Genomic DNA, 22,891 nt, shown 5'->3' on the forward strand with positions numbered 1-22,891 from the left:
ATATAGACTTCTTTCTTGAACTGGCTTTTGGGCTACATGAAATCTTGACATGTACCTATTTATATGAGAATTGTGTTTAACATTTTGGGAATTATACTTTGACACAAGTGATATCTTATTTAAAGAAACTTACGATTCTTAATGCATTTTTATAAAACAACTAAAGCTACCAGTGATCATACTAAGTAAGAGGAAGACAAATATAATACGATGTCACTTCTATGTGTAATGTTTAAAAATTGATATAAATGAACTTATTTACAAAACAAAAATAGACTTGCAGATTAAGAGAACAAACTTACGGTTACCAGGGGTAAAGGGTAGCGGGAAGATAGACTGGTAATTTGGGATTGACATGTACACACTGCTATATTTAAAATAAAATGCCTTTCCATGAAAAAAAAAAAGAGAGAAATACCTTAAGAACCTTAACATCAAAGACAAATGTATACTGGGATGGATTAAAAGTGGACCAGAAGTTAAGAGGAACAGATTGTCAAAAAGGAAATCATAATAACCCAAAGCCAAGATCTGTCCATTTCTTCACATTCTTGATGGACCCAAACAAATGAGGACCACAGAGGGGATGCAGGTCTTCCGTACTCACATAACTTTTTCAGTTTGTCTATCTGCACCCTCAATTCTCCTAACCAAAAAAGAGGACTAGAAGTGGTAGTGATGTTAGTATGGAGATAATAAAAAACTTGCTGTGACTTTGCCTTAACCAACTCTCATTGCTAACACATTGCAGGTATTATATCAGGTAGACTGTGTCCTCACACAGGACTTGGCACACAGGTAGAGTGGGTGACCCTGGCATTAAGAATCCTGGATTCAGGGTCAGCAGGAGCGTGAACAGCAATGCAGTGCAGGCCAGGAGTCAGACTTGAGCAGGAAACGAGGGAAGTAAGGAAACAAATCGCCCCACCAGGAGGTCAAGGACTGGCCCCCAGGATTTCACGAGGTCATGGAGCCATCGCACAAGGATCCACTCTGACAGACCTGGCAGCATCCTTGCCACCAAACAGTGACAGCCGGAAGAATGGCCAGACATGTTTGCTTTGTGAACGCCACACGTTAAAGTCAGTATAAAAAGACAATTTCTGATGGAGCCACAAAAGCTCAAAAGCAAGCCCCTTTCCACACTGATTGTAGACACTTCAGAAATGTGATCGTCTGAATGCAGCTACATTTCTGAAGACAGTCACATAATCCCCTGAGCGGTGCCACTAACCACCATGTCAACAGCCTTCAGACTAGTTTAGGGCTTCTTGTCTTCTCTGTCCTCTCAAATAGCATAATCAAATCAATGATTCATCAAAGAGATAAGATACTTGACTTGCTCATTTTGTGATCTGTTATTTTTCTTCATAGAAATAGTAGGACTTAGATGAATGCGACAGTCATTGCTCTACAGTGTGGGCAGACTGATATAACCCTGGATGTAATTATGCTTTCTATCTCTTAAAACTGCATGCTCTTTAAATGAGTAATATTAACAAATACTGCTAATTCCCCAAACTCCTGATAGGTGAATTTTCTCTTTTGACATATTCTAATGGAAAATCTGTTCTCATGCTAAAAACAGAGCATGCACAAAAGCAAACCTGACATTCCTCAGATATATATTTTTGAAAGTCAACTGGCATAAATTATATGTAATTGATAAGGAAATTACCTTAACCACTATCGGGCAAACACACACCAAACTTACTCAATTACTCACTGCTGATTCACACATAATTTCATGATTGTGCAGCCCCATTAAATACTCCAGTAGGTTATCCAATTAAGCAATATTCACCTAGCATTTAACTACACCTGTACTGAGAATGAAATTCTTTTTCTTTCATAAAATTTAGGGAAGATATAAGCAGAAACAAAATAGAAGTCCCTTTGAATTGGGAATTTCTGCTTCATTTAATAATGTCTAGTCAATAATTACTACTTTTAAATTTCTCTTATGTATCCACTCAAATTTCTTCTTTGCTGGTCTTGACATTTCCTGCATCTAACCCATCTACACATTCATTTTTCCCTCTCTTTCCATCACCAGGCTATATAGCAATATCTCTTACTTATCAAATCTACTCCTTTACTACCCACCATTCTTGCAGAAGAAATGTACAGAAATGGGATACCCATTTGCAAAGCCAGTTTTGAAAGATAATGAAATAGTGATGGTGTGGTAGAGGATGGAAATGAGAGATATTCCAAAATTTTCAAGAGCCCTTTTCTGGCGAGAATGTCTTCCATTAACAACAACAACAACAACAATTCTGTGTGTGTATGTATTTGTGTGTGTGTGTGTGTGTGTGAGACAGAGAGAGCTGTCTTGCTTTCACTTGTAATAGCAAACAGAATCTGGCCCCAGGCAAGTCTTACTTTAATTCCCCATTTGAGCCATTTCTGACAGTTTTGATCTAGCACCCAAGAAACAACATTCTTCAAATTCCCTACCTAACTCCCATCCTTGTCTAAGATAAATTAACTCCCAGGAGGACTCCCATGAACTGGTTTCAACTCCTCCATTCGGACACTTCTAGACTCCAAACCACAAATTAAGGAGGGAGAAACTTCAGAGAGAGGAGGGAGATGAGTAAGGGTAGCCAGTAGCAGAAAAGGAATGAGTCATATATTTGTTGACACATGCTGTTTGCCCAGCACTAGACAGAGCTCCGATGCACTACAGAACAAACCTATCCTCTAGGAGAAGATTAGGCATGTAAAAAAAAGAGATCAGAGGATGAACAAATGGCTATAGAGTCAGATTTGACCAAGAGTGTTTTCTTATGGGGTCTTCCCTGGTGGCTCAGAGGCTCTAAAGGATGAAAGAACTTTTTGAAATTATTACATCTATAGTGAAATATTCCAAAATATTCTGGAGTTATTCTAACTAAATTGATTCTTAAAGAGGAGGAATCACCAGATCCATTTTCACCTATTATTGAGTCCTATTGTATTTATTAGGACTTCTCAGGTGGCGCTAAAGAACCTGCCTGCCAATGCAGGAGATGTGAGTTTGATTCCTGAGTCAGGAAGATTCACTGGAGGAGAACCCAGTCCAGTATTCTTGCTTGGAGATTCCCATGGACAGAGGAGCCTGGCAGGCCATAGTCCGTGGGGTCACAAAGTGTCAGACACGACTAAAGTGACTGAGCACACACACACACACGTTGTATTTATTAAAACCTCAAATTATTAGCTCATAATAGTTTGAAAACACACTTCTGTGTGCCAACTTCACCCATACATATGGTGAAACCCTGAGTGTCTACAAAACCCCTAACTGTCCCTGGTTCCATTGGGCCAGCGTATCCATAGATAGCTCTTTCTACTCTCCTTTACCTCTTGGTCTCTTGCTGTTCCTCTTTCCCTCTCTTTCCACTTTCTTCATCTAGCACTGTCATTGGCCTTGTCCCCACATGTCCTGAGAGCCATCAGAATGACTCAGGGCTTCTCACACCCTCACAACTGACATTTGGGGATGGATAATTCTGTGGCAGGGAACTGCCCTGTGTATTGTGGCATGTTTCGCAGCTTCCTTGACCTCTACTCAGTAGATTCTGATACTTCCATGTCCCCTAGTCATGACACACAAAAATATTCAAATTGCCCAACTGTCCTATCAGTTCAGTTGCTCAGTCATGTTCAATTCTTTGCAACCCCATGGACTTTACCATGCCAGGCTTTCCTGTCCATTAACAACTCCCAGAGCTTGTTCAAACTCATGTCCATAGTGTTGGTGATGCCATCTCATCCTCTGTCATCCCCTTCTCCTGCCTTCAATCTTTCTCAGCATCAGGGTCTTTTCAAATGAATCAGTTCTCCCCATCAGTAGGCCAAAGTATTGGAGCTTCAGCTTCAACATCAGTCCTTCCAGTGAATATTCAGAACTGATTTCTTTTATGATTGACTGGTTTGATCTCCTTGCAGTCCAAGGGACTCTCAAGAGTCTTCTCTAACACCACCAATTCAAAAGCACCAATTCTTCCATGCTCAGCTTTCTTTACGGTACAACTCTTATATCCATACATGACTCCTGGAAAAACCATAGCTTCGACTAGACAGACCTCTGTTGGCAAAGTAATGTCTCTGCTTTTTAATATGCTGTCTGGGTTGGTCATAACTATTCTTCCAAGGAGCAACCGTCTTTTAATCTCATGTCCCATATGAGGGACAAATCTCCCTCAGCTGACAATCAGTAGGATGTTTGAATCTGCCTCTATTCCTTAGTAACCTTACAACTTGGAGTTTAAAAGAGATATAATTAAGTCCAGGGAGGGAGCAGAGAAGAAATCACTTCACAGTAGGAGGCCTCAAGATGAATCTTATTAAATAGGTAGACAAAGTTCAATTTGCCTATGAATTCTAGCTTATCTGCCAAGCTCAGGAATACCTGAATCTGCTAGCACAATGCATTTTGTTTATCAAGTTATAACTTTACCAGTTACAGGTTACGTGAGCTGCATTAGGATTGGTGGGGGGTGGGCTTTGTGTTTAGACCTCAGAGATGATACAGGCAGGAATTTTCAGCAGGCTACAAATATCCAATATATTCTTGTATAACTTGTAAGGCCTTGTCAGGTTAATACAAGGTGTCATTTTGAGGCTTAGGGCTTTGTTGGCATTTCAGTATGAATTTGGGAAGGGAAGAAACCAAAGCACTTCATTGCTTCAATGGCTAGGAACTGCCATCCAGCTCATTAATAAGGTGTCTCGGGGACTTCACACCTTTCCAAAGCCTGGTTTTTCTCTTGAGTTTTTTTCTAGGCTTAGGAAACAGTCAGCTAAAATCCCAGCTGCAAGTTAGTGAGCCTACAGGAATTTTGCAAGTTTTCAAACTTACTGATGTTTATTCATTCCATGAAAGTTAATTCTTAAGTACATTTACTTCCATCTCATACATAAGAAAGGTCATTAGAAAGCATTTCAGTTGTTCACCTTACAGGTCTTTCTCCTAATCACTCGCTAATCAAAGACCAGAGATGCTGATATTACCAGTTTCTGCTTTAGGAAACAAAAGATCTAGTATTAAATTTCCTGCCAGTTGGTTTGGTCACTTTCTGGATAAAATGAATGGTACCTCTAGCCCATGTATTTTATACGCACAGGAATATATTGGAATCAATCTATGTCATCTCAGCCTCCCCTTAGCATTTGACTTATTTCATCACTTCTGCCTTTTTTGAAATACGTTTCAGTTCTGGCTTTCCTGATACCATCTTCTCCTTGATTTCCAGCTATCCAGCCACTCATCTGTCTCCATGACTCTTACTGACTGATTGTTCTCTTAACCTTGTGTTCTTCTTGACCACTCACTAGACACATATGACATTGAGCTCTTTTCTTTATGAAAACTCTCCCTAAGTGATGTCTAGCCTGATAGGTTCAATGAAGTAGCATTCCTTTGCTGCTGCTGCTTTTGCTAACAACTCTCAAATTTCTGTGTTGAGGAATGAATTTTTCAATGAGCTTTGAAAGCCATACATCCAATTTTCTACTCATCAAAACCTCTTGCATCTAATAGGCAGATCAAAATCATTGCAGCTAAAAGAGAACTCTTTATTCACCCTCCCTCCAACTCATTCCTAGTCCTGTCTGTCTGTGCTTGTAAATCTCAGCCAAATGAGAATGTTTTTATATCCCCCTACTCCTTGTCTTAACCAGCTTTCCGATGCTCTGCTTAGGCAATTTCCTCACCACCTTCTCCCTACTCTCCAGCCATGTTAGTTCAAACATCATTTCCCCTCAGTTAAACTACCTATTTAATGAGCAGATTCTGGGCGTCCCTAGACAACCTTACTCCAGCCTTCTCTTAATACCCAAATGGCTCCTGATTTTTATAACTCTTCAAGGAAGTATGTGGTGCAAAGTAACACCCTGACACTCATCTTTGATTGTTGAATTGGTCATCCTATCTGGTCAGTGCACAAACTTTTGGAAGTGACATTTATAATGCAGAAGTTTTGACACCAGGGTTTGACCTGACTGCAAACAAACAACAAAAACAGGAAGATTTTGACACAGATAAGTACCATTAATCCTTCTGTAGGTTATTATGAACAAATAATCAATAAAATAAATGTCCTTATCACATTTTAGAGTCTCAACCATCCCCTGCTATCTGCAGACTTGTAGAAACACGGCATAAAGAAAACACAGTACAAAATATCCATATATCAAAACTCTCATGCCAAAATGACTACATTGAATAAGTCAGGATAATAAATAAATGCATCATAAAACTAATTAGAGGAAATGTTTGGGATGCTTTGATAAAGCTGCAAAGGTTTAAAATACCATGTGTAACAATCAAAAATTCTAAAAAAAGACTTGAAATCTATGGCTAGCAGTGCCAATCCTTAAAGGGTAGAAATCAACTCGTCTTTAAAAACACTTAAAAAATAAAATGATATCTAGGTAGTGACTCTAGGTAGATATGCAAATAATGGATACAAAAAAGGTTGTGCTCTATCTAGAAAATACCGTGAAATTTGCCTTCTAAGGGTTGGTATTAAAAAAAAAAAAAAAAAAAAACAGCCCCAGAAGTAGAATTTATTTTCTCATAGTAAACACATCTAAGTGAATTTTTGTCCTTTCTATTGGAGCCAGATGGAGGGCAGGATTCTGGGATAGTGGGGTACTTTCTCTGAGAAATAAACAGACAAAGAAATAAGAACACCAGGGCCACTTCTGTCATCCAGCCTCAGGATAATTAGGCTGCTTTGACTGAGGGCACAGCTATTGACCTCCTGGGGAAGAAAGTTACCTGGAGGCTACAAAGCACAGGGGTCTTTAAATTGTTTTTGCAAAATGACGTTTAACCAGCAGTTTCAGGGGTAGTATAATAGACACCAAAACCCAGAATGAGATGCTACCAGGAATTGCGATTTAGACATTTTAAGTGCTTCTCCCACATGGAAGTATATAGGGTCTAGGAGAAGATTTATTTGGAAGGTGTCACTGGCATGCTGTGTCTTCCACACACCCCTCCCAGTTGGCAAGGGTACCGGGCTTCTCAGGGATAAGGGCTTTTGTGGGACAACTGCGAGCTACTTTGCATGCACCCCTTACAATTTGGTGTGATGCTGTGCACTGGTGTCTGAATCACGCCTGGGAAACCTAACGGGAAGAGGATGGCTTGCAGAGGCCTGTGCTACACAGCAGAGATGGGAAAGTGAGGGAGAGACTGCCCTCCCAGGGAATGTTGGGGCAAAGGTAGCTGAGTGCTCTCCCATGGACTGGAGGTGGGTTACTAGAGAGAGGCAGGCTGGGTTTACTGGATTCTGTCTATGAAACCAGGATGGGACAATCAGATTGCATTTTGGAAAGCTGGTTTGATGGTTGCAGAAGCCCATAATTTACTCTCTTGTTTGTAAACAAGAAACCCAACTCCTGGTTGCTCCTGCCAGCCATCTTGGATCAGGAAAACATCTTGTCCAGGGGTGAAATTTCACAGAAAAGAGAACAGAACAGAAAAACCAACAGAAAAATGGAGTTTGAACCGTGGTCAAAGGGTACACAAAATTCACCCTGGATCTGAACTTTGTGGTGAGGTAAAGCAAAAGACTCCCTGTCAAGCTAGTTTGACTTGCACTTTCTAGTATTTGTCACTAAAAGCACTTCATTTTATAATCCCTAAAAGATCTGGGAAGACAGCCACAGCCCAAATTTGTGCTAGACTAGAATTGTCCATTTTTCAGGAAAATGCACAAGAATCAAAATGCCAGCTTCAACTTGGCTCTTGGAGTGAATTCTACCCCTCAAGGAAGATGTGGAATCTAATTCAAATGAGACATTAATTGAAAAATGGACTTCTTTTGGCCAGAAGGTAAGAAACAAGGAGAGTCAATTATATGTTACCTGGTAATGAACTCTCTGGGAGCCAGAAGAAACTGACTGCAGGTCCTAATGAGAAAATGGAAAAAAAAAACAAAAATACCCACATATCTTAAGATTATTTTGAACGAGCTGCTTCCACGACTCCATCAACTAAATGCCCAATTTTATATTATTAAACCCATCTGGAAAACATCTTACTCTCCCCAATCCCTCAAGGTTAAACAATGAAGATAATGCCAAAAATAATAAAAGCACACTAAGTTGGACTGAGAGAAGAAAGGCCATTTAGCTACTGAAACTTAGAAATCCTAAACAGTGTTTAGAGGTGAGTGGTATAATTTCAAGGATAGAGAAGACCAAAAGTAAAAGACAGGCGATTTTGTTGTAATTAATGGGGGTCATATTTAACTTGCACCTGGACTTTTGGCTTGTGAAATAAGCTGCTTAGGTCCCTTTAGGCGCTTAGGAAGAATTTATTTACCTAAGACCAAAAACATACTGTCATGATAATTGTGTTTATACCAGTAAGTTGCTTGGCAAACAAGATTCCATAGACTCAAAAGAAGATCGCTGACCATCTCTGCATGATCACGAAGTGCAAATTAACAGGACTGAAATTAATGAGGTTTTACTGGAAGATTCTGAGAGCCAGGCTCCCTGTATAAAGTTTTATAACTAAGTCGTTGCCACTGTCCTGTCCTGCAGGCTTCCTTGTTAATGAGCATAGTGATTCTATTTACAGATGTCAGCAATCCTGAGTACCTTTGTCCTCACACCTGCTTCCCACAGGCTTTATCAACTTACTGTCTAAGCCCAAGTTTAAAACTCTACCTCTTTATCTGTGCTTGCTCTTTACTTAAAAAAAAAAATCCTACTTTTAGTTGAATATTTGTGCAATGAGCCCAACCGTTAAGCTAATTTTCAATAAAGTCAATTCACCAGTCAAATATTTTGCTATTGTGGGATCTTAAGTTACCCGAGTATTTTATATTAAAAAAGGTTTGTTATCAATTATGATTTTCTTATTAAAGGTTTTTTTGAGGGAGGATCTACAATAAAAGAATATTATTTTGGAAAAAAAAAAGAACAATCTACTATATGTTCTGGGATTGATTTGGACCTGAGTCACATGCTAAGAAGTTTACCAACTTTAACATGCTCCAGTTATCTTTGGTAAATGTAGCCAAATTAAGCCACAAATATAAACCCTGTTGACTTTTCTTCTCTCACCCTTATTAACAGTCATAGATCGGCATCTATCTCAAAATATTCTGCATTCCCAATTCCAACTCTATCCGAAACAATGCTGAAGAGAAAAATCAGTAATTAGTACATTACTTTATGCCTTCTACCTGAGTTTATATCCACCAAAAGAAACAGAATCTAATGTTCAAAGCTAAATCTTTTGCAGCCCCAAAGCTGCAAAATTTGAAGGGATTTTAAACACTATACATCTTCTTTATTTGTGATATTTACTTATGTATAATGTGTTGTCTGGAAGAGAGTTGCTCATCTTGGGGTATTTATCAAAATCACCCAATAGCTTTAAAAATAAAAATGTCTTGACCACATCCCCAGAAGTGATTCTAATGTGCATCTTTCACCAAGAAACAAAGATGAAGAAGTGGCTATTTGTGTGTGTGTGTGTGTGTGTGTGTGTGTGTGTGTGTGTGTGTGTGTGGTGTGTTTTGCCATTTTCCGGATAAGATACTGAATACTCGTCCTTGAAGTTCTGCAAAAACAACCCATGACCACTGTAGTGAATCTGGGTCCCTGGGCTTTGCAGGTGCAGTTCAAGGGAATGTCACATATGAGACTCCCCTTTCTCTTTCTCAGTGGTAAGACCGGGCTGAGAAAAAAATAGTAGATTATTCCTTTGTATTCTGACACAAATTCTTTTGAGATAGAGATTTTTCTTTCCTGTAGAAGTTACATTAAAAAAATAAACCTAGTTGTCTCTGACTGAAGTTTGTACTAGACACAAAGCATTAAGTAACCACAAATCTCTGTTTCCCTTTATTATTTATCATACCCCTTGAAATTCTGTAGAGTTCAAAAAACACAGGTGAGCTGTCTGGCAAGACAAGGACTTCCAAGCAATAGTTACGGATCACACTGGAGCAACATCGTGCTGTTGCTAATCCCATCAACCCTTTCCCATTCCAACCACCTGAGGCAGAGAAACAGTGGGGTGGGGAGGGAGAGGATGCAGTGTATGCTTAAAAGATGAGAAAGACAAGGCCACCATTTTCCCATTTCTCCCCAAATGCCTCATTGTAGAAGTAAATAAAGATGGCTGGTAATTGTAGGCAAAAATGGAAAACTGAGCAGCATAAATAATTGGCTAAAGAAACTCACCTCCTGCAGGCGATCTATGTACATACGGCAAGTCTCCAAATCACAGTCTCCACGCACAACTAGAATGCCCAGTGGGATGGCTGAGGGCAAAGGAAAGAGAAAGTCCAAAATAACATATTTGATTTTTCTATTTTGGCATAAATGCATTTTTTACGGTTGAAAAAGACCTCTCATAAACAATACTGCTTTTTTGGATATTTCACTCTCTCCCGGCACCTCTCCTATGAGCTCAGTCTCTTTACTTATGCAGTTTTCATATTTTTTCCTTGCATGATCCATGTTGCCCCTTGCCACCTGGCCAGCCTTCACTACACTTTGTCTCAGTGGCCCTGAGGTGAAATATAATGTCATGGAAACTGCAGACTGACAGGGCCAGAGGCTGTTCACAGCCAGCTGCTAATTTATGCCTGCATTTGCAAAAGCCAAGGTACCAGGGAGGAATTAAAAAATCATGATTCTGGACATTTACCCCTTTCCCTCTTAAATGCATGGGATTTAATCTTTCTGTCACTTATTAGTTCCCTAATAAGAGACTCAAGCTACTCAAGGTACTGTTGCTACCTGGTAGCCAATACCAGAACTAAACAGGCAAGAAATACTTAAAAAAAAAAATGCTTCTAGAAGGTTCACAGCTATAAAATCCAATTGATTTTAAAGATGGTCAGTGTAAATGTGGTAGCAGCAGAGCTTCAGAAATCAATGAGGAGAAGCTGTTAGGGGCTTTAAATATCTTTTCTAGGTGGTAGTAAATGTCACAGGATGACTTTAGTAGATAGAAACTCCTACTTTAGATATAGCCATAGGATTGTCTGAAATAATGAAAGTAGTCTCCTTCCCAAAACTTCAAAAAAAATGTATGTGTACATTTCTGGTTTTATAAGTATAGTTATATTATTAAACCCATGATTTAAAAAACATTTCAAAATCTTGAATCAACCAACTAGAGATTAACAAGGAGATGACAGGACAGTGGTGTCCACTAAAGATTTTTAAAAACCTTTCACTCATTGAATTTTTAAAGCCTCATCATTGATAAGTAGGTCTGAAAATGCAAAGTGCTAAGACTTTAAAAATGAACCATACAGACAATAAAATACATTTAAACTCATGGGAAAATCTTGAACTCACAAAGTTGTAGAGAAGATACACATATGAAAAATAAGATATGGAACACAGGCTATGGTAAATGCATGAACTTAAGTCACTTGAAGACTAGGCGACAGGGACTAATTCTTGCCTGGAGGGTAGGTTTTAGGCTCTCTGAAGGATATGGAGCCCCATTGGTCTTTTAGAGAAGCAAGAGTGGTCTAGAGAAAAAGAAATAGAATTTGTTTCTCAACATTACCCCTAGATTGGCTCCTTAGGAAGGTCAATACCACTGTCTCATACCTCTAGGTTCCCAAAGTGCTACACAATTAAACTAGAAGACATCCATCACCCTGTAGAGCTATGTAAGCCTATGAATCAGTACGGACTCTCTCACCACAGGAATAAGACTTATTTCCTTTACAACCCCAATATCTGGTAGATATGTAATAAAACTTTGTTTTTTTCATACAAAGGTGTGGAGGGAGGAGGAAGACAAGCTTAGAGCCTGTGCAAGTGTGAAAGAGAAAGTGTGTCTTTAAGAACTAAGTCTATACAGGATAGACAAAAAAGGGATTCAGAAGTGAGAGTAGGCAGTGTGCATTAGGTTGGAGCTTGCCTTTGTCTATTCTTCCAGAAGCTAAGCAGGAGAATGGTAAGCAAGTACGTGAGGAAGCATGCAACTGTCATATGTTTGGGGGAACAATAATCTGGGAAAATACTTTTTCCTCTCTCTCTCTCTTTCTTTTTTTTTTTTGTATATAGCTAGAAATTTCCAAAAAAAGTCTTCAGTATGGCAATCATGCATATTTGAAAGGAATGAAAGGGAAATTCAATAAAGAGATTCCTAAAAGTAGTGACTGACGTAATTATCCTCAACTAGACTACTCAGTAGGTTCAAATAAGGTGATCTAGTTAAGTAAGAGAAGAATAAGGATTTCTAATCTTTGATGAATGAGGAGGAAAACCTAGAATTTTGGCCTAGAAAGTAAATCACAGATTGTGGGAACAGAATACAACTATACTTATCATGAGAGTCCATATCTGAATCTTGTTTAATGAAATTTTCTCTTAATTTCAAACGTGCAAATGCAGAGACATAAAATTCCATTAACATTTACCTATTTACTTAAATGAGGAGGCATCTTATATGGGAATGCAGGAATTTGGTCAACACCTCGGATCTCCTTCTTAATACCAATGCTTGGAGTTAGTCTGGTCGTTAATTCAATATACTTGGTAGAAGATACTTTAAAGTACACTTAAAGATTGGACATTCTAGACCCAAAATAATGAATGTCTAGGAAAAAGTTTGCAAAGATGTGTCATTCATTTCTACTGAGTATAAAATCAGCAACTTTGCTGATTCCTCAAGAAGCTAATTAAGAGAAATTTGATTGATATTAGCTATTCAATTAGGATTAAAAAAAGGAAAAAGGCATCCTATATCACAATTTCATAGTACGATTACTGGCATTTGTTGTCAAATTTATCCTATGAAAGTACTACTGTGCACTAGAAAGAATTTATGGTCATTCTCTCTTGGATTCATAGCCCAGTGCTCTGGTCTTACAAATGACTCATGTTAGCTGTTTTGTCTTGAAACTTAATTCCTTTGATCCTTTGATCTTAGACAGCATATTAAAAAGCAGAGACATAACTTTGCCAACAAAGCTCTGTCTAGTCAAAGCTGTGGTTTTTCCAGTGGTTATGTATGGATGTGAGAGTTGAACTATAAAGAAAGCTGAGTGCTGAAGAATTGATGCTTTTGAACTGTGGTGTTGGAGAAGACTCTTGAGAGTCCCTTAGACTTCAAGGAGATCCAACCAGTCCATCCTAAAGAAAATCAGTCCTGAATATTCATTGGAAGGACTGATGCTGAAGCTGAAACTCCAATACTTTGGCCACCACATGTGAAGAACTGACTCATTTGAAAGACCCTGATGCTGGGAAAGACTGAAGGAGGAGAAGGGGATGACAGAAGATGAGATGGTTGGATGGCATCACTGACTCGATGGACATGAGTTTGAGTAATCTTGGGAAGCCTGGTGTCCATGGAGTCACAAAGAGTCAGACATGACTGAGCGACTGAACTGAACTGAACTTGATCCTTGGATTGAAGGCTATAGGATTTAGAATAGGTATCTTCTAGGATTGGGGGAAGATTAAATGCAATACTATATTCAAAAATAATATCCAGAACATCAACATTAGTTCTTCTTCACTCCCTTTACTAACTTTTGAGCCTCTTGAGCTAGAAAATTGGATAAACCAAAAATCTATTTTTCAATGTATCGTGTCACAAGGATTAGCTGGTAGTAGTTCTGTAAGTTATATTCTGCTGATTTAAAACTAACTTTTACTCTTTGATGGAAAAGATAACTGTAGTACAAAAATACTGTAATCTGACACTTCTGTTTGAGGCTTTAAATGGTGAAGAGAAACCAGAAACTTGTGTAAAATTACCACCTTCCTTTTACACTGCTGACAACCAATTGGCCAAACCTCAGTGAAGCTTCCTTCATTTAATTGGGAGCAGTGAGAATACTTCTCACCCAAGCATTAGCATTACTATTCCTGATCTTGATGATTCATCTTATTTTAGTGTTAGAGATTTTATTTGACTGCAATAAGCATCAGCCAATACTCAACCTACATAATGGAACTTTTATTGCAGGGCTCAAATGGAATTTACAAGTTCTAACTAAGCAATAAAGAACAAGCTGGTTTCTATGTTAAGAAGGCAGATTTAACACATACTTACTTCTCTTGTGCCAGAAACACTACTAAATTACAGCACATGCATTTTAAAAAAGATATAAACCAACAAAGAGAGAGAGTGAGGAGAAAATGGCAATGGATAAAGCACATGGAAAACTCATAACTGACTCAAAGGCCCTAGACAGTCTAATTCTAAACTATACGTGGGGGTGGATAAGAACCAACACAATTTATACTGTAAAACCGTCAGAAGATGCGCTACCCAGAAACATCATTTGCAGTTAAAATAAGAATCACTGGATATTAAATCACTAGATTCTACCACCTACTCTTGGTTAGGTGTAGTTACTTTATAGAAAATGGGGATTAACTAATCATCTACAGAATGCAGAGATACCCAACTTGTTCCTCTCACTAGACTTTCCAGAAAGCTGGCAGCCAGACCACACATTCTTAGAAAGAGATCTGAAGAGTCTTATCTGGGGAATCCTCAGAGAGTTAAGAGAGAATATTCCCTCCATGAAATATAAATATGATTATATTAAAAGATTATATGAAGAAGAAAATGGGTCATTATTCAGAGAACAAATAGGTCCTTGAAACTTGATAGAATGGAGTTTAATAGAAGGGTTAGAAGATGAAGTTAAAGAAATCTTTACAAAAGAAGAGCAGAAATAAAAGGAGGCATAAGAAAAGGTAAGGAAAATAAGACTGACCCAGTGGTCCAACTTTCCAATGACAGGAGTTCCAAAAATCAGAAATAGAAGTAATTATCAGAAACAAACAAAAAATCAAGACTATTTCTTAGAACTGAAGAACAGCAGTTTCCAACTTGAACTGCCCAACAAGCACAATAACTAAAGGACAACAGGAAGACATTTTACTTTGAAATTTAAGAATATTGGGAACAAAGAGAGGGGTCTACAAATTTCCAAAGAGGAAAAATTAGACGGCAAAGAAAATGGGGATTAGACAGTTTTAAACTTCTCAAAGGCAACTGCACAGTCACAGAAGCAAGGAAGCAATGGATTCAGAATTCTACGACTTTTACACATAATTCAAAACACCAAACAAGTTCAAGGACTGAATAAAGGACATACCCTCCACTAAAAAGTTACTGCAGAACTTGCACCAACAAAAGTTGAATTTGGAACAAGAATGAGGAATGCATGGGATATAATGGGGAATCTAACAAAGAAAAAAAAAAAAACCCTCCAAGGAGATGGGGCTAGAAGATTCTAGGGTGACAGATATATTGGAGCACAGTGACTTAATAGGACGAGATGTAGAGAGCCGTCATCACCGAGTCTCACCATCACAGGAGAGTTATTTTTCAACCTAAGGACAGAATGTCTAAGTGAGTCTGAGCCAGTTTTCAATCACCCCAAGATTTACTCTGCCTTAACCTGTTCTTGAGAGCAACAGTTAGGTCTTGGTGAAGGAGAAAAATTCAAAGAAGTCCATCCCTTATAACGACAGTTCCACATGATAGCTAGAACCCACCCTAACACCTTACCAAATGCTTTCCAGAATGCAATCATGACCTTGTCCATTAAACCTCACAGAATGGGTGCACAGGTACTCTTGGGGAAGCTGAAAAGTGTTAGTTGCTCAATTGTGTCCAACTCTTTGTGATCCCATGGATTATGGCTCCTCTGTCCATGAATTTCTCCAGGCAAGAATACTGGAGTGGGTAGCCATTCCTTTCTCCAGGGGATCCTCCCAGATATCGAACCCAGGTCTCTTGCACTATTACCATCCGAGCCACCAGGGTAACTGAAGCCAGACACTATTCCTGAGATTCTTTCCTGATCTTGACAGCCTTCATCTAAAAGTGAAAGCATCATCACTTCCTTGCTCAGGGAGGTTTAAGATTGCTACTTGATTTTTCAAAACTGCTGTATCTGAATGAGGAATGCATATATTGATGGTAAATACATACGTATGAAGAAAATGGCAAGTAGAGAAGTCAGCATACTGGGATTATCTTGGTAGAAGAGGGATAAGGTGAGGTATTTGTTCTGCTTCTTAATCTTAGTGGGAGGTACATGAATGCCCATTTATTATTAATCTTTAAGTCTATGCATTATATACACATACATATGTGTGTGTATATATATATATATATATGTATACGGGTATAGGTGTATATACATGTATATATACATGTATATGAACATTTATGAACAGAACAAGTATGTGTATGTGTGTTTATGTATATTTCTGTATACAGTATCTCAGAATTGAAAATAAGAAATACAACCTATCTGTGGCAATTGATTTTACTGATAGTGGTGCCAGAGTTCACTGTATATTCTCTGCAATGTTTTCTGTGAATTAAAAAAAATTCTATATTAGTATCAAATAGGAAAAAGTAGAGAAGTCATCAAAAGCCCCCAAATGAAACCTACTGTTGCAATCCACCTCTAGTAATGGACACCAGGCACATTGAGCAGTCATGACTTCATGGCTCATCATGGCATGTGTATTTGTTTGTGGGTGTGTTTATATAATAAGCAGCAGGATTACCTTGCTGCATTATCTGGGCCTCAGAAGTCTTTAGAGAAGCCGTGTCCAACAGACCTGTCTGTATGTCCAATACAGGAGCCACGAGCCACATATCAAACTAAGTCCTTGAAATGTGGCTTGCGTGACTGAGAAACTGAATTTTTATCTTATGCAATTAAAGTTTAAATAAACATATGTGGCTAATGAGCATTATGGTTTGTTCTCTGTGGAACCAAAAAGATGAATGTCCTTAGTACCAGATGTAATATATGTCAAAACCATCCATGTGTTAATCATTCCAACCAATACAATATTGTAAAGTTAAAATAAAATAAAATAAAAAAAGAAAGAGAAAAAAAAAATCCAGCAAACAAAACTTCTTTGGTCTTTGCCCCTGCCTAGCTGGATCCAGTGTGCTTCCTAATTTCTAGCAGTAGTATTCCTTGGTTGACTGAGGACAAATTTATTTCCCTTACTCTATATCCTACCGTTCTTAAACAACTTCTCTGACTCTCCTTCTACCAAAATATACTTTCAGATCCTTCTTGGCACTTTAGTATAAATGAATAACAATTAACTAAAGGGTTAATCCTTTAAGAACCATCTGAGTTGTAACATGTTTGAAACCTAAGCTAACACTATTGTCATAAACTGAATGATTGTGGCCCCCAAATTCACATGTTGAGGTCCTAACCCTGATATGATGGTAACTGGAAATGTGCCTTCTTTGGGAAGTAATTAGAGTTAGATGGGGTCATGAAAGTGGGGCCTTCATGATGGAATTAGTGCCCTTGGAAGAAGAGATGCCACAGAGCACTCGCATGCTCGCTCTCTCCCACTTTGGGAACACAGCATGAACCCAGCAGTCTACAAGCCGGGAGGAGTGCTCTTACCAGAAAACAAATCGGCCAAATCAACCAAGTCCTTGATCATAGACTTTCCAGCCTCCGGGACTGAGAGAAAATAGATCTCCATTGTTTAAGTCACCAGGCTAATATTTTGTTACAGCAACCCAAGCAGACTAAGACAATGATAAAACTATGACAAATACAGGTACAGAAACAGGGAAGATTGTCGAGTTGACTGGTGATTCTCAGCCCTGAGAAAATTATACTACCAAGTACCTCTCTATAGCTAAAACACAAGCACTACCCTGGCTTCCTTCTCAGGCTTCACCATGGCCCCCATTAACCTCCTTTCCCTATCTCTGCTTGTTTAAATGCCTCATAATCCAGAAGGTGATTAAATTAATTGGTTGAGAAATCCATTATATATTTCATATCACATGCTCTCAATTTTATGTCTGAAATAAAATGCCAACAGTTCATGATAATTAATTTTGTCTTCTACAGTTGAAGTTAGGACTACCTGAAGTCATTATGCAAATTTATGTCAAGTAGTGAATAAATTAACACCATTCATCTTTAACAAATTCAAAATTTTCTAGCAACCAGTACACAAGTATACTCTTTTATCTATAAGAAACTTCTAAAGTATATATGCACTAAAAGAAAATATATGAAATATTGTTTCTAAAATATATATTTCAGCACAATTGATGAACAGAGTCAGGAAATAAATCTGATTTAGGCTCAGATATCTATATATGGAACTGAACTGCCCAAAACATTGAAAACCAAAGTTCTTAGAGGCAATCACATAGAAAATTCCTATAGTTTTCAGAAAACTTATAAAATATTTTTCAGAGTCAGAGTGTGTGTGTACATATGTTAGTCACTCAGTTGGTCCAACTCTATGCAACCACAGGGACTGTAGCCTACCAGGCCTCTCTGTCCATGGGATTCTCCAGACAAGAATACTGGAGTGGACTGTCATGCCCTCCTCCAGGGGATCTTTCCAAGCCAGGTCCCCTGCACTGTAGGTGGATTCTTTAACATATGAGCCACCTTAAGAAAACTTGAAAAACATTTTTAAAGAGTCAGAAATATAATGCAAAAGACAACCCAATTGTTTCCTCAAGACAATAAGTTATTTGATTGAAGACAAAAGATCCTTGGGGATCAAGTCTTAAATGAACACCCCTCCCCACTCCCCAAGATCTCTGTAGCCATTTTATTCTGGTACCACCACAGAAGTGTGAGCAAACTGAATTAAGGTTGGTGAATTCACAATGTACAGGAATCTGAGGTGAACAAAACTGCAAACTTCATGAGTTCTCATATGCAAAACTCTCCTGCTGGACTGAGTGAGGAGTGGTCATCCTCACCTCACCCAGCTGTTCTGAACCTCAGCCTGGTGGTTCAGAGAAGCAACCATGATAGCAGGAGGAGGGTGGCTGAAGTCATTCGTTTTCTTCTCTTAGTGAATCCTATCTCCACCTTTGGACTAGCCAGCTGTGCCAGAACAGCTTTGTGCATATGTATATTCTGGGAGCATACTCTAAACCATAGTATATTTAAAGCTATACCTAGATAGCATATTTAAAAAGCAGAGACATTACTTTACAACAATGGTCCATATAGTCAAAGCTATGGTCTTTCCAGTCGTCACATACCGATGTGAGAGTTAGACCATAAAGAAGGCTGAGCATTGAAGAATTGGTGCTTTCGAACTGTGGTGCTGGAGAAGACTCTTGAGAGCCCCTTGGGACTGCAAGGAGATCAAACCAGTCAATCCTAAAGGAAATCAACCCTGACTATTTATTGGATGGACTAATGCTGAAGCTGAAGCTTCAATACTCTGGCCACCTGATGTGAAGAGTTGATGCACTGGAAAAGATCTTGATGTTGGGAAGGACTGAGGGCAGGAGGAGAAGGGGGCAAGAGGATGAGATGGTTGGATGGCATCACTGACTCAATGGACATGAGTCTGAGCAAACTCCAGGAGATAGTGAAGGACAGAGTAGCCTGGCATGCTGCAGTCCATGAGGTCGAAAAGAGTCAGACATGACTGAGCAACTGAACAACAAAAGAGGAAAAAGACAGTAATGATTATGTGATACAAAGAAGGAGAAACAAGAATGGGAAGAGGAAGAAAAGGAAGAGCAGGGTGGGAAGGAGCCGGAGGAGGAGAAGACAAGGTACTGAACACAAGCCATGTACTTGTTTTATGGTGTTATTTAATCTTTACCACAATCCCAAGAGGTGGATATCACTAGTCCAATTTCTAAAATGAGGAAACCTAGTCTCAGGAAGATGAGGTAACATGCCCTGAAAGGTCATGGCTTCCACATAGAGCACCCGGGTTTCATCCCAGGCTTCTCTGACCAGAGAGCCCATCTCCTGTATTATCCCTCCTTCTTATTAATCCTGGGCCTCACAGGTGATGGAGTCTCTCCTTTCAACACTGAGTTCAGAGCAGTGAAGCCAGAAACTGGTGACAGGCTGACCGAGGAGTGAGGGCAGAATGACAAGTCCTGTACCCAGAGCTACACAAGAACCAGGGAAAGGCTGTGACACTCCGGAAGCAAGGCCAAAGTGAGCAATTTCAGCCTGGGACAAAGGGGTATGGCCCTGAGACTCAGAAACTATGAGTCAAGACACACACATGCTTCCTAAACACACCTGGCAGGGGTGGGATCACTTTTAAAGACATGCCATTCCCTTCCCCTTTTTACTTTTAAAAGACACGCCATTCCCTTCCCTTCCCAATAGGCCAGCTTCTGAGACTGTGGTAAGTCAAGCTGTTGAAAAGTTCTAACCATATCTGCAATGTAAGAGTCACCAAGTTAAACTCTTTCTTACTTTATAAAGAACTACATGCTACTAAAATATTGTGAGCAGGATTATGGGGGCAGTAGAGGCAGCAAGAGTATATCTGACTTTAATCGGAATCATTATGGACAATCATGTGATTTGTGTTGCTATTAAAATGACTGCATTAGAATTTCCCATACGGAGCTGATGAGCTAATTGACAGCATAAACTAAATGTGAAACCATGTTCTCAACTGAAGTGGAAAAAGTTTATTATGTCAGATGCACAAGATATTAAAAATATTTCCCTCAGATTTTTGATAGAGCATTTACTTAACATTAGTTTTGGGTTGTCAACATTTGATATCATTAATCTGGTAGTTTTTGCTAGGATAGGTTTAAACTACATTAAAACATTCATTTTAATGTTTTTTTATTCTTGGTAAATAACTAATTAGAAAAATCAGAATGGCAGATGTTTTTGATCATTCTGAGTGCTCAATGAACTTATCTTGTCCTTGGTATCATGGTACCTGGGTCATGGTGAGGATTAAAGATGTCAGTGTCTGCAGAACACAGTATCTGTGATTCAATTCTATATTCATTCCTATAAGCCTTATTAAATTCATGGATTTCTTCTAATTCCATATCAACATGTACCAGCCATTCATAAAGTCACTTTCAGCAGATCAAAGGTAGTGACTTCTACAGCAGATGATATTGTACCAAAGCTTCTAAAGGCCAAGCCTAAACCACAGCATATAAATAAAAGAATCAACCAAACCTGCAAGGAATCACAGCTGGCTGCTTTACGACACAAGCAAAGACCCTTGGAGTCAAAGCAAGAAAGAGCCACCTTTGCCACAAAATCCACATGAAACTGTTACTGAGATTTATTAAAGGGAGAAACTGCACAGCAGCTAATTCATTCCCTGCAAGATACTGTGATGTGTTCAACAAGGTATCACGATGGAAAGAAAGGGCTGAAAGCTCAGCATTTAAAAAGAAAGAAAGGATTTAATTATCTGACACATGAGCAATTATAGTGCAATTCCTGTTCAAACAGAGTTGTAGCTAAAGGAGCTATTTACCCATTCAAATCACAAACAAAGGTATCTTCAATGGGATCATTAAAAGAAGGTGTGAGACCTTAGGGAAAAGCGTCTCAGAAACTGCAAAGGTTTACAAAGAAGGGATTTTAAGCTCTAAATATATGCAGAAAAATAATAGAATTGCAAAGGCTCTGTTAAGGCTAAATAAAAAGGTTGCTGCTTTCTGAAAAGGACAATAAATGTAACAACGGGGTTAAAAATTTGTAAAACAGAAACGCATTCCGAATTTTATGGGCAAAACCATCAAATACATAGATAATCTTAAAATGAACATAGTTTATGCTAACACTCTTCAGAGATACACTTTTAAAAGGCTGACATTCCCTTAAGCGTTAATTTTAGGTTTACTGACATAATCAATACAGTTTGTCAAAGCTTTGCTATCTTTCCATCAGTTTATAAGCAGTTTTAAAAAGGCCCTGATGCTGGGAAAAATTGAGGGCAGGAGGAGAAGGGGGTGGCAGAGGATGAGATGGTTAGATAGCATCACGGATGCAGTGGACATGAGTTTGAGCAAACTCTGGGAGATAGTGAAGGGCAGAGGAGCTGGCATGCTGCAGCAGTCTATGGGGTCACAAAGAGTCAGACACAACTGAGCAACACAAAAACAACAGAATGCAGTCTTCAGAGGCATATAGTCTGAAAAAGAAATTTTTCCCTAGAAAATAAGATAGGAGTGAAGCCAGGTAAGCTTGGGTTTGGTAGTTATATTTTATAATAGAAATAACATCAAAAGCATGATCCATAATAGAAAAAGTTGATGACTTGGACTCAAAATAAAAACTTCTGCTCTGTGAAAGGCACTGTTAAGAAAACAAAAAGACAAGACAGAGTGGGGAAAAATATTGGCAAAACACATACCTGATAAAAGACCAGCATTCAAAATATGCAAAAAACTCTTAAAACTCAACAATAAGGGAGTCAATAAAAAAGTGGACAAAAGATCTGAACTGACATCTCACCTAACAGGATGCACAGATGACAAATAAGCATATGAAAAATGTGTTTAAGGTAGTATGTTATGGTTGTTGATTAGTCGCTAAGTTATGTCTGACTCTTTTGCAATCCCACGGACTGTAGCCCACCAGGCTCCTTTGTCCATGGGTTTTCCCAGGCAAAAATATTGGAGTGGGTTGTCATTTCCAGGGTATCTTCCTGACCTGAAGAATGAACCAACATCTCCAAACCTTCCGCATTGCAGGCAGATTTTTACTGCTAAACCACTGGGCTTTCCATTCATATGTTATGAGAGAACTGAAAATTAAAACAACAATGTGACCCTATTACACATCTACTATGACAGATAATGGAGAAGCCAACGGCACCCCACTCCAGTACTCTTAACTGGCAAATCCCATGGATGGAGGAGCCTGGTGGGCTGCAGTCCATGGGGTCGCGAAGAGTTGGACATGACTGAGCGACTTCACTTTGACTTTTCACTTTCATGCACTGGAGAAGGAAATGGCAACCCACTCCAGTGTTCTTGCCTGGAGAATCCCAGGGACGGGGGAGCCTGGTGGGCTGCTGTCGCTGGGGTCGCACAGAGTCAGACACGACTGAAGCGACTTAGCAGCAGCAGCAGCATGGCAGATAAAATAGAAAAAAA

The 22,891-nt window shown here is 38.9% G+C and overlaps 1 protein-coding gene across 2 annotated transcripts in view; it reads right to left on the bottom strand.

Annotated features, from left to right (window-relative positions):
- DGKI (diacylglycerol kinase iota) overlaps positions 1 to 22,891 on the bottom strand; it is a 513,531-nt gene that overhangs the window by 97,456 nt on the left and 393,184 nt on the right. For both annotated transcript variants that reach the window (XM_070788214.1, XM_070788213.1), the window contains exons 23-24: positions 10,204 to 10,283; positions 7,867 to 7,911 (exon numbers count right to left, since the gene is read on the bottom strand). In XM_070788214.1, the coding sequence (XP_070644315.1) occupies positions 7,867 to 7,911; positions 10,204 to 10,283 (125 nt within the window). The remainder of the gene's footprint in view (positions 1 to 7,866; positions 7,912 to 10,203; positions 10,284 to 22,891) is intronic.

Source organism: Bos indicus, chromosome 4 (genome assembly GCF_029378745.1).
Source record: "Bos indicus isolate NIAB-ARS_2022 breed Sahiwal x Tharparkar chromosome 4, NIAB-ARS_B.indTharparkar_mat_pri_1.0, whole genome shotgun sequence".
NCBI lineage: Eukaryota > Metazoa > Chordata > Mammalia > Artiodactyla > Bovidae > Bos > Bos indicus.